This window comes from Polistes dominula, unplaced genomic scaffold, assembly GCF_049000335.1.
Source record: "Polistes dominula isolate Pdom_NZ unplaced genomic scaffold, Pdom_raw_medaka contig_37, whole genome shotgun sequence".
Classification (NCBI taxonomy): Eukaryota; Metazoa; Arthropoda; class Insecta; order Hymenoptera; family Vespidae; genus Polistes; species Polistes dominula.
In genome coordinates this window covers 4,997,224-5,010,278 of record NW_028301169.1, presented here as the reverse complement: position 1 = coordinate 5,010,278, position 13,055 = coordinate 4,997,224, and the positions used below count along the sequence as shown (strand labels likewise).

Genomic DNA, 13,055 nt, shown 5'->3' with positions numbered 1-13,055 from the left:
TCAATCGATAATTAAACCGTCGATAAATTTAATCGGTCGGTAATAAAAGCATCAATAACAAATAATTACAATGATCTCTACCTTATCATTCGTCGGATAATTTATTTTCGTCGATAAATAAATTTTATCGACCGAGAATAAATAAATAGTTTAAATATAATAGTTTAAAAAAAAGATTACTACCTTTTTCTCTAAAAGAAAAGTTGAAATTGTCTAATATAAGAGGAAGTTAGTCGTTCTCCTCATAAATTTTTCTTTGTTAATTCTCGAGTTAGTAAAGCTACAACATCATTACATTAATCTTAATTGACCCGTTTACATTCGAGCGTTTTAAACTCAAGGCTCTTTTCCTAATGCAAGATTTTTTTAACGATTCTGAAATAATAACTTTCGAGAATATCCACCGTTATTAGGATTATTATTAAAAAAATTATAATTAAAAGTAAAAAAGATTATACGGAAACGAAGATACATGAGACTTAATGACAACAAATAGAAAAGATTAAATATTTAGAAAAAAAAAAAAAATATATATATATAACATTTTATATCTCGCAATATTAAACAAAAAAAAAAAAACTAAAGATAAAGTCTCCATCGAATAATGTAAAATTGATGGAAACTTCCTTTTAGCTTTTTCATCTCCCTGACCATCGGATACAAGAACTATGGGATGATTTTGACTCTCCAGATGTTTCCTTTTCCCCCTAAATCTTTTTTTTTATTCTCAAATTTCCATTTTTCTTTTACAGTCCCTTAAAGAATACAAAGAATTATTCTAAACTGAAAATGAATAAAGAAAAAAAAATATATATATATATATATGTTAATTTTTTTAAATGGGAAAAGATGAAAAGTATGCAGAGATTCTCTTATAAATACATGATAATTTTTTCGTTTCTTTTTGTTATAATTTCTTCACACGTTGTAACATCGAACAAATAAGTAACGGTCACAACAAAAAAATATTATTACCAATAGAAACGTTTGCAAAATATTTACGAAAATAAATATGGAAAAATAAGAAAAAGACTTCGGTCCGTGTGAAAAGTTCACTAACGAAAATATATACACTGACGTTATTATAATGTGTACAAATATAAACATTTAACTTTTTAAAATATATGTAAAGACAATTTGAATGACGTTAAAGTCGTGCCCCTCTCTTTGTTTCGTAGTATGTTGCACACAGATACTTTTATGTTAGTTACGACATAAACGATACGACGCAACCCGACGCTACGACGATGACGATGGAAATAGGTAGGAGGGGATGGAAATGATGGGAAGAGAAGGACAAAACGAAAAAAGAAGTAGAAGAAGTGGAACAGGAGGAGGAAGAAGAGAAGGAGGAGGAGGAGGTGAAAAAACAGGAAAGCCACTACTAAATCGTATCGGTCAGAACATAACGCCGGCAAACGGCTACGAGACTGCGTTTGGAGTTTCTTTTTCTCAAATTTTTTGGAAGAGAAATAGAGAGAAAAAGAGTTTATCTATGTGCGACTATTATATTTAAAAAAGACAGAGAGAGAAAGAGTGATTTTGGTTGATCTCGTACACAGAAAAAGAACTTTTGGCAAACAGTGACGATCAAGCAACTAGATTTAACCGATTCTATCTCGGCAGAGTGTGATACTTGCGTAGTTATCATCGTTATTCTGATTTACTTTCGATTGAATCGTTCTTTCTTCATTTTTTTTTTATTTATTTATTTTTTTTCTTCCTATTTATGTTTTTTTTTTAATTTCAGTTTTTTTTTCCTGATCAATTTTTAAACAGTTCGTGTAAGAAAAATTTCTATCGCGAGAATTTTGTGTTCGTTTGATTAAGTATTCCTTCTCATTTTTCACTGATTTTACCTTATGCAGTATTTGATAATTTTCAATTAAATATTTCAACGAAGATCTTTTTGCTATTATACACTTTGTGATAAAATATAAGAGGAAGAAGAAAATGACTTGCAATATTAATATAATGAGTAAGTACAATATAATTTTATTTTTTGATTATTTTTTAATTATTTACTTATAAATTATTACTTATTAATTATTTTGATTACTTCTTACATTATTTAAATTTTGTATTTCCTATGATATATACTTACATAAACTAACTTCTACTAACTAATATAAATATCAATAGATAGATATACCATCGATATCGCGATGGTATTTAAAGTTTATTTTAGAATCGTAATTAAAAAGCAACAAAACGTTCGATAATTTGTACAAGTCGAATTCTTAAAAGAATATTGTGTGTGTCTCATCAGTAAAGATAAGCTTTTATTTTCTTTTTTAAAGAAAAAAAATTGTTTCTATTTTGGGCTATAACGCCAAACAAAAAAATTTGGTTTGAGTGAATATTTCTACATGATCCGATTTTAAATCTCAAAAAATTACCATTTTTATTGGTCAAACTTACTTATGTTAATAAAAAAACAAAAATTGACGAAGCCAGGAATATTCTTCCTGATCAGAAATTTCGGGCAGAGTTCAACGAACTCGTTTGTCATAAAGAAGTGGAATATTTTAGGGAAATATTTTATTCTTAGAAAAAATAGTTAGACATTAGACAGATGTTAAATGCTATCTATAATCGCAATGAATGATGAGTTAGGAGAAATGAAAATGAGAAAGAGGAGAAGAAAATAAAATCAAGTAAAGTAGAATGGAATAGAATGAACATAGAAGAAAAGGCAGTTAATAAGTTTCGAAGTTGTTTCGAGCGTTAGATAAAATGAGATTATCGGGATCTTTTTAATAGCTCGACCTGAATTAACTAACTAACAAATGCGACTAACGATTATATCTACGCGAATCCACGCGTTAGTTTATATACTGTGTACGTTTTGTGTTTTTAAACCTGACGTCAATTTCTATTTCGGCAGTGTGTCTCTTTTCGTTTGGTCACAGGCAAAGAAAACGCAAATAGATGCTTGAAAATTTGCACGAGTCCAAGTTCTGGGTGAAGGTTATTATACAATAGATTATGTTAAATAAAAGAATTGCCAAAATTCTATAGTTTTATCGAATACTATTCTAAATTTCTTTTTTTTAAAATGTGACTTTCACGTTCAATAATTCTATTATACACCATGAGTAGGTTGAAAAATTTTTAATCTAACATAGAAAGTATTTTATTTTCCTTGAATTTAAAAATAATTTTATTTTAAAGCTTTAACAAAAAAAAACTAATATAGAAATAATAAAGATAAGGAAAACAAAGAAAAATAAATCTTTCGGTAATTTAATGTTCATCCTTGAGTATCTATTAACAAAAATTCAATCGTTGAAATAATAGCGTAATAATTTACTATTATAGTTAAAATGTAGATACATATATTAAGACGGAAGATAAGACATGCATGATTTGTAAAATTATCAATGATAATAACTACATATATATACTATATGTTACTATGAAAAATCGAAATTGGATAATATCGAGATTTACATGGTCATTTGGTGTATGACCAAATTAATAATGTATTAGGTCTACCGGAAAGTTCTGTCCATTCTGACAAATACCGATTCAATTTTTCATCACTAGGGATAAGACATTTAAAAAAAATTCAATATATAAATTGTCATCAAACTGTGGTAAGAAATTATAAATAATGATAATTGATAAATATTAATCACTTCAAGAGATATGAAAATTTATTACTTTTATTTTATTCTAAAAAAGGACAGAACTTTCCGGTAGACCTAATATAGTAAAACCTGTTTTTGTGCGGTTCTTTTTTATGCGATTTTAATTTTGTGCGATTTGTTTTGTGCGATCTTTTTTTCATGCAATTTTTTTCGTGCGATTTTTTTTTATGCGGTATATGAATTTCAGCGGCGTTGGCACCAGTTTAATATTTCCTATCAGTGTACATATACATGTATAGACAAACCCTGACTACGTGGACTCCTTGACGATAATGGAACCTTATACAATCACTGGATCAGGGCATAATCACAAATTTTAAGAAACATTATCTCAAATTAACTTTTAGCTACATTCTGAAAAAACTAGAGAACGATGAATTAGACCTGACTAAAGTTTCGAAAAAATTCTTAATTTTAAACTGCATAAACCATATTACTGCAGTAATTGGTCAAATAAAACAACACACATTAAATTCGGGCTGGAAAGCGATCTGGCCTGAATGTGTAATTAATCGAAATGTAACCGAAAACGCGTCCACGTTATTATTTGAAATTACTGCACTCGCACATATGGAAAGATCAGCGGAGAGGGCTTTGATACTTTCGGCGAAAATGATCCGGACGAAATGATTGAGGACGAAACTGTCAACGATAGTGACATTATCAATAATTTGATAGATTATAAAGACAGACAAGAAGAACTGGAATCTATTACAGCTGATAAAATATATGCAGGGATCCGGATTTCTAAACAATTGGAAATGCATTTTCTTAAACTAGATACTAATTCTTAAAAAAGCTTGAAATTCCAAAAAAAAGCTAAGATCGTGCATTTCTTGCTATCGTGACGTCTACAAGCAACTGACCAATCGACTGACGTCACAAAAATTGATCACTGACTTTTTGGTGCCAAAATCAATAGAAATCGTATCTTCAAGCGACGAAAGCGATATTAAACCAATTCGTCACAAGAAAATGCGCGTTTTGGATTACGAGTAGCAGTGAATTATTTAATGTATATTTTGAAAATTTCTGCATGTATACAATGAAAAATTAAGTGTTTTAACAATATTTCCAGGTCTGATTTACTTATTTAATTTGTTGGAAAGCATTTTCTGCTTTATTTTGTAAATAATTGATGTATTTTCTAAGTGTGACTTTTTTTATTCGGTCCCTATCCTCTGCATAAAAACAGGTTTTACTGTATAAAAATAAACCCAAATATTCGGTCTTTTAACGACGTCTTCTGTACGTGTTGACAAGCAATCTTGTGAATCTTGACATTTTTCAATTTCGATCTTTTGCGGTAACATATATAAAAGAAGAAGAAACAAAAAAATACACAACTGAGTAGATAATATGCGATTAATTTATGAGTGAAAAGGGTAAAACTACGAATCATTGCTAAATCTAATAATATTCTAAGTCATAAACCGTATCATCACGCGAGTTAGATCAACGCGTAATATACTCATAATAGATATGCGTGTGTAATAGACTCCCTCGCGTTTACTAACACGAGAAACGAGAACGAACAAGCACGTTGATAAGTTCATTTAACGTTCATGGACATCCGGCCTACTCTCCTCACTTCTCGTATTATTAAATATTTAATAAACCGTTTTCTCATGACGCATAATAAACGTAATACAGATAAGAGGACTCGCATCATGTTTCGTTAGATTCTCATTCTTCCTCCTCCTTCTCCTCCTTATCATCTTCCTTCTTCTCGTGATGAATAAAACGAACCTTTTTAAAGTCAATCGATTAGATTTAAACGATCAAGCTTTATTCAATCTAAAGGAAATTTGATCTAATCTTCTAATCCTTATCTAATCCTCCTATTCGTCGTACGTACGATGCAAATCGCTAAATCGATAATAATCTCATACCGATTAATCAAAACTTCAAATGGTATTTTTAATCAGAGGAGAAGTAAATTGTTGTGTTACGTAGATTGCGTTTGCGTAATAAGTAATAACGATTGAAATTAATTGTTTGAAACTAGCAACCTTATAGAGTACAAACGATCTTTTATAATGTACCGTGATTTAGTATATATGTACTTTGTCATAAACGAACATCTCTTTCAAATTTTTTTTTTTATATTTCAAGAAAGAGATCCTTGTATTACTTCAAGGAACGCGATAAACGATCAAAAAAAATTATAGATGATTTATTTGCGATAAAAGATTGCAAAAAAAAAAGAACCTAATTATATTATAAGATTTCTTTGAATTTATTTATTCCGTTATGAACGTTTTTAATCTTCCCCTTTTTGTTTTTTTTTCCATTTCAAAAGATCGGTCTTTCGGATCAGAGAGAGAGAAAGAGAGAGAGATAGAGAGAGAGAGAAAGTTCGAAGTTCAATGTAAAAAGATGAAAAGGTCATGGAATCTGGTTATTATTTTCGTTTTTGTTGTACCAATAAAAGTTTAATTCAGGGTCCACTCTCGTTTCCGGCCTTGTGAGATTATAAAAATACAATTTTTCATAAAAATATTTAAATATGTACATGCATAACATCGTGTATGCACTGTAATATAGACATGCGTGTTAAAGCGATTACATTATGTAAAAATTGCTTATAGACTTTGATCTTTGCGAACGTGCGTTTGTCATCACCGTTTGTCGATGATTTCCCCAATACCCCACCTAAATTCCCCGTCTCCCCTCCTTTACCTCATTATCTTCTCTTTCTATTTGTCTCTTTCCCTCACCACGGTAAAGGTACATGTAATTGCAACACATCATGTTTTCCGTCAAACACTTAATTAAAATAATTTATCACTTTATTCCCTTTTTCAAAGAAATATAAAATTATAATGAATAATTGAAAAAAATGAAAGCGACTTTTGAGATATTCCGTGTCTCATTAAAAGTTGTTTACTTTGTAGAAATATGTATATTTATTTTTTCTTATTTTCAATAACGAATGATTTGAATTATCGGATTTTCAGATAGAATAAGCTGTCTCCAGGTACTGAACATTATGGTGATACTTGGTTTCATGTTGAATTATATGCTGCGCGTTAATTTAACGATAGCCATCGTATCGATGGTAATGCCGTATAATAAGTATTCACATTCCAATAATTCGCACGACATCATTCCAATTGACAATAAAACGATAACGAGTGACGCAATGATAACGTCAATAAATGGGTCGACTTTTACTTCAAGTGTACATGTACGTTTTTTCGTTTCTTTTCGAATTTTCTTTTTTATCAATTTTTAATTGAAATAAAATTCAATAGATCAACTAAAAAGAAAAATAAATTTCAAAGGTCTATTGATTTCTTTTGTAGGAGGAGCTTGAACAAACCAGGTATCCGTGGAATGAATACGAGGTCAATCTGATTTTAGGAAGTTTTTATTGGGGCTACATTTGTACGGAAATACCTGGAGGTAGAATGGCAGAAATTATTGGGACCAGAAGAGTCTTTGGTTATAGTATGTTATTGTCTAGCGCTATTACTCTTTTAACACCACTTTTTGCGACTTTTGGATATGTTGCTGTGGCAACTCTAAGAATTGCTCTTGGCTTTATGCTGGTAGGTACTGTTTACAACGATTCTTTTATTATATTAACTACTTATTTTGAAAATGATGTAAGTTCAAAGTCAAAAAAATCAAATTATAACTACCTACACACAATTATTAATTTTCTTTCCAATTTGGATTTATATCAGTTTCAATACATAATAAACGGTTTATTATATGCCTATATACATTTATATATTTTTTGATACAAATTATTGGATAATTTGATTTTATAATTCAGGGAGTTACTTGGCCTGCAATTCAACCTATGACTGCTCGATGGATTCCACCGAACGAACGTAGCAAATTCGTATCTAATATGATGGGTAAATTTCATGTTGTGTTTATATCAATGTAAAGATAGAAAGAGAGAGAGAGAGAGAAAGAAGTATCGAAAGGAAGTACATAATTCAATTTACATATTTCTTGTAGCATCCTCGTTGGGTGCAGCGATCACATTGCCAATTTGCGGTTTCCTCATTGCCTCTCTCGGATGGGAATTTGTTTTCTACGTAACGGGAATGGTCGGATTGACGTGGAGTATCGCGTGGTTCTATTTCGTCTATGATTCACCCTCGCAACACCCACGTATTTCTGTTGAAGAACGAAACTACATCGAAGAATCCATAGGAACGACTTCTTCCACCAAGGTACGTAAAAGATAGGGAGAGAGAGAGAGAGAGAGAGAGAGAGAGAGAGAGAGAGAGAGAGAGAGAGAGAGAAAGAAAAAAAGAAAATAGAAAAAGATCTTTGCGCGTTTAATTAAATCAACCGGGTCCATCCTAACGAAATGAAAAAGAGCTTCCTTCTCTTAATCGTGCTTATATTTACACGTGATCGATCTTTCGAATGATTTAACGTTTAATTTTACACTTGGCATACTTTGAAATTAATTATTTGTCTTTTCATCTTCCCTCCTTTTTCGCACCCTTATTCTATAATATTATATATGTTAACATAGAGATTTTATTATAATTTTTTATAAATTATTATTTATAATTATAATATCGAGAAATTATCTATTTATCTATCCTATAATTCGAATTTTTTAACATTTTTTTAACGAACGCTATAAATTTAAGTCTTGTATTGCTTTTATTAATAATATGCATTTTGCAATTGTTATTAGCATTTTCCAGTACCGTGGAAATCAATTTTCACCTCGTTACCCGTTTGGGCAATTCTAATAACGCACGGATGTAGCGTTTTCGGATATTTCACTGTGGTTAATCAATTACCTACTTATATGAAATATATATTAAACTTTAACATCAAAGAGGTGAGTTATATCAGCAATTATAGTCAAGTATTGAATGTAAATGTAATGAAGAATAATTTCAGATTTTTCTATCCTTCTAATCGTTTTCTATAGAATGGAATATTATCTTCGTTGCCTTATCTTGGTAAATATATTTTTGCCTTGACAACAGCGACATTGGCCGATTATCTTCGTCGTACGAATAAACTATCGGTTACTGCAATTCGAAAAATTTTTACCACTTTTGGTACGTATTATTATGTTTATTTTAACCCGTTTTTTCAAAATTATTACCCATTCCTTCAGAAACATTAAAATATATTATATATATTTTCAATACGTTTTAATATGTAATACAATAATATTCAATTCTAATGTATTAGGTCGTTCGAATAATAATTTCGTGTTTTCAATGATAAATAAAAAACAATTTGTTTATATTTAAAATTCTAATCAGTTTTGCGCACAGTTGAATTTGATTAGTTTAATTTCTTAACTATTTCTTGTGCATATTATGAGATAATTATATATGTAATTTACATATTTTGAAAATATATTATTATTATTATTATTATTATTATTATTATTATTATTATTATTATTATTATTATTATTATTATTATTATTATTATTATTATTATTATTATTATTATTATTATTATTATTATTATTATTATTATTATTATTATTATTATTATTATTATTGACTGGCGTTCGGAACTCGAAAGTTCATTGCCGCAACTACCAAATTTCGCCAGTGTTCCGTTCTTGAGCGCGACCTCTTTATTTGTGGTTCTCGTACCTTATTTCCTTAAATAAGATCTCTTTTGAAAATAAATAGGATAATAGAATTAAATGTTAAAGTTTAACCGAAAAAGAAATTGTTTTTATGTTTCGTTCAAAATTTTTCATTTTGTCCTACGAAAATATTTAATATTGCCCATTAAATATTATAGAATAAATATGTAAATTAATAATGAAATGTATATTTTTCAGCCGTATTGAGTCCAGGACTCCTTATGATAGCTCAAGCATACCTTGGTCGTGATCCTACGACGTCCGTTATCATTTTTACGGTTGCTTTGACGATAAATGGTGCTGTGACAGCTGGTTATCTTGGTAACGGTCTTGATATCGCTCCCAATTTTTCCGGAACGATTTTTGGTATCGCCAATACACTTAGCTCGTTTGGTGGATTTCTTAGTAGTTTCATAGTTGGTACAATTACCTATCAGAATCAAACATATGAACAATGGAGAAAAATATTTTGGATTCTCGCTGGTACTTACTGTACAGGTGCTTTGGCCTTCGCATTCCTTGGCACGGGAAATTTACAAAAATGGAATTATCCTGATACTAAGAGTTATGAAAAAAATAAGACTAATATAGAAAACAACGGTGACGCTGAAATTACTGAACCACTGAATAATAAAACGCTTTCGTAAAATTAAAAGATAATTCAAATTCGTACCTTCCCAAAGAATTTCAAATGATCGACTGATATTAATAGTGAGCAAACATATAACAAGCTATGTCAAAGTTAAGAAAAAATATCCTTGTATATATACTTAGTATATTACTTTCTGTTGACACTGATTGGTACGTTACGATTTCAAACGAATCCAAACAAAAAAAAAAGATATAATTCTAATAACTTCGAAACATTGATTAATATTATGAATTATTATAAAACCTAAGAGCAATTGTATTTCAATTATATTGCCGTATAAATTTATTATATGTACAAAGTATGACAAATATACGAGAAGTAATTTTTAATATTTAATTTTTAATTTAATATTAGACGAAATATTTATCAAGAATAAAAGATAATAAAGATAAGATTTTTTGTATATATACAATATAGAATTCTACGAAAGAGCGAGATAATATTAAGAAAACGTCGATAAGGTGGGCATTTGTAATAGATAATATGAACATCGAATGATATCTTATCGACCGACAACGAAGACTACAGATATAATTGTAAAGTCTAAAGAGAAGTGGCGCTGGTATTACCAATTTACGTTCAATATTTATAACTTTATAACAAAGGAATTAAGAGAGGAAAACAGAAAGAGAGAGGGAGAGATCTCCAATATAAATAATAAAAAGCATCTTCTTATACTTAATATTTGTAAAAAAGAAATATTCTATTTTGTTTTATTTAATTTGTTTGGCGCATCCTCATTTCTTGGATTCCTGGATTGCGTCTATCCTTTCGTGAACGAAAGAGCAGGAGGTGGAGAAGAGAAAAGAGGTTAAAAGGAAGAAGACGTGTGCTCTGAAGTGTTGGTAGCGCAAGTGCGTCGCGGTGTCCGGCGTAGGGGCGCCCTGCGTTGCGGTGGTGCTCGCCGTGACGCGTGGCGCTGCGGCGCTCCACCGATGTGCCAGGAAAGTAGAAATCCGAGGAGTTAAACAGCCACTCTAAGTGATTGTGCGAGGTCATTCCCGCGCTCTGCGATAATTCCTCCTACCCGCCATCTTCTGCGCCAGCCGTCAAGCGCACTGACGCGAGTGAACCATACCAACACGTACGCCCCCTATTCTACCGCCTCCTCTACCCCACGTGACCACTACCACCACTCACGACCTCATTTCTTTCCCCTCTGTGTCGTATGTAACGTGCGAAACTACTCTCCTTCCTTGTTTACTCTAACTTTACGTTCGAATATTCATTGAAGAAAGAAGCATTTGCAAACTCGATTTAAGTAATATTTTTATATAAATTGTAATAGACAATTTTTCACATTGTTTTATTTATATTTACAATTTATATTTTTTGCATGTATTTTTTACTCTAACGTGTATTTATAATATGTTATTACTTATGAATAATATTTAGTCGATTTGTACAAATTTGTATGTTTGTTTTTATAATTTATCAATAGCTTGATATTAGAAAGATTCTTAATCTATTATTTCTATTTCTTTTTAATAAATTGTTGAAGTTTAATTAACGTACATATAATTAGATAATGACAATTAAAAAGAGAAAGAAATGTATCGAAACACGGATAGTAGTGCAGTAATTAAATTGCTGCTCTCTCATAATATCCGCGTTTAATTATTTCATCTTGATCAAGACTCCAAGAGCGTCTTGTTAAATATATATTTTCTAAATACCTCAATTTACAAGAAATATAATAAACTATCAAGTAATACATATATGTTGCGTATATAATTACTTAATAAATTTCCTTTTGGATATGATTTCACATATATTATACATTATTTTAAAGACATTTCTTAAAATAAATGACGTGTGTCTTCCTTCCCTTTATAAGAAAGAATAACAATAAAAGGACACGCAGAAGACAAACGAGAAGGACGAGAAGGAATAAATATCCTGCGTAGTGTTGAGAGACGATTACAGGAATGCCTGGAATTCGTGGACTGCAGTACTGAATATTCAGTTGTAATGTCGAGATTACGCGGATAGCATGAAGTTAAAGGAAGAAGAGTTGGCTCGAGTTTGCCGCGCGGGACCGCCCGCTCGAAGAAACTTTTACCCGGCAAACAGAAAAGCGAGGAATTAAACGAATCACTATTTCTTCTGGCGTTCAAGTTCCGTTGCTTCGTCGGATCTCATATTATCCTGTTACCTTGTGATTAACTAAGGTTTAATCAGCTTTACAAGCTAAACTTCTTTTTGTCAACATGCACGTGCATGATAATCCGATGCTATCTTTCCAGGGCTACCACGAGGCTCAATTGTCAGAAATGCTTTTCGTCGATATTACGCACCAAAGTTCCACCAAGCACTCGTAAAAAACACGTCTATGTATCATCGACAACGAATCGAGAAACATTATGTTTTCCTATCCGTCCGATCAGATTCTACCTTGGATCTCACGTGAGATCTATAAGTATTCTTTAACTTCCTTATCCTTCTGTAAGCCTATTATTCAAATTCACTGAATGTTAGACGCAGAGTCGCCTCTTTCGCGGACGAGACAATGAAGGTGAAAAGAGATAAAGACCGAGAGAATGGAAAGCGACGTCAAACGTATACCTATAGTTATTCTATTCTTTTTTATTGATTTAAAACTACTTTGCATTAGACTATCAGGATTTCGCGTATTCTCTTTAGTTTTATTGGAATACACTGCTACAGATTGCAAATTTTATTTGTCCTTTTAAAAGAAGAAAAAAGAAAAAATATTTTTTTTCTACTTTTCGAAAGAATGCGAAGAAGAATTAAAGAGAAACAGAACACACATATGTAAATGTAAAACTATAGGGTCGCAAGGTATGGGATGGATGTATAAAGAGGAGTAAAACAAGAGGACAAAAAAAACCTTTTAGAGGCTGAGGGCTCGAACAACCTCTTTGTCCGCGTTGAACCCTGATTCTAGAGTTCGCAAATTGATCGCACAATGTTCGCGAACGCGCGAACAAACTCGCGGAACGTTTTTCACTGTAAGCCATTTTATCGGCTTACTTGAGTCTATCCTACGAAGACGATGTCGACGATTTGTCTCAATTTATTTCTTCTCTTCATCTTTTATAAAATATTATCCGATTTCTTGGAAATATAGAGGTGCAAAATATCATGTGCGGAGTATAGAAAAAAATACAGACATTGTGCAACGAATTAA

At 30.9% G+C, this 13,055-nt stretch overlaps 1 protein-coding gene across 1 annotated transcript; it reads left to right on the top strand.

Moving 5' to 3' along the window:
- Positions 1 to 1,354: 1,354 nt before the first annotated feature.
- LOC107067014 (sialin) lies at positions 1,355 to 10,603 on the top strand. Its single transcript, XM_015322151.2, has 8 exons — positions 1,355 to 1,978; positions 6,614 to 6,843; positions 6,962 to 7,207; positions 7,438 to 7,522; positions 7,629 to 7,846; positions 8,326 to 8,475; positions 8,569 to 8,701; positions 9,451 to 10,603. The coding sequence occupies exons 1-8, from the start codon at positions 1,954 to 1,956 to the stop codon at positions 9,897 to 9,899; spliced, it is 1,536 nt and encodes a 511-aa protein (XP_015177637.1). The 5' UTR covers positions 1,355 to 1,953; the 3' UTR covers positions 9,900 to 10,603.
- The last annotated feature ends 2,452 nt before the right edge of the window (positions 10,604 to 13,055 follow it).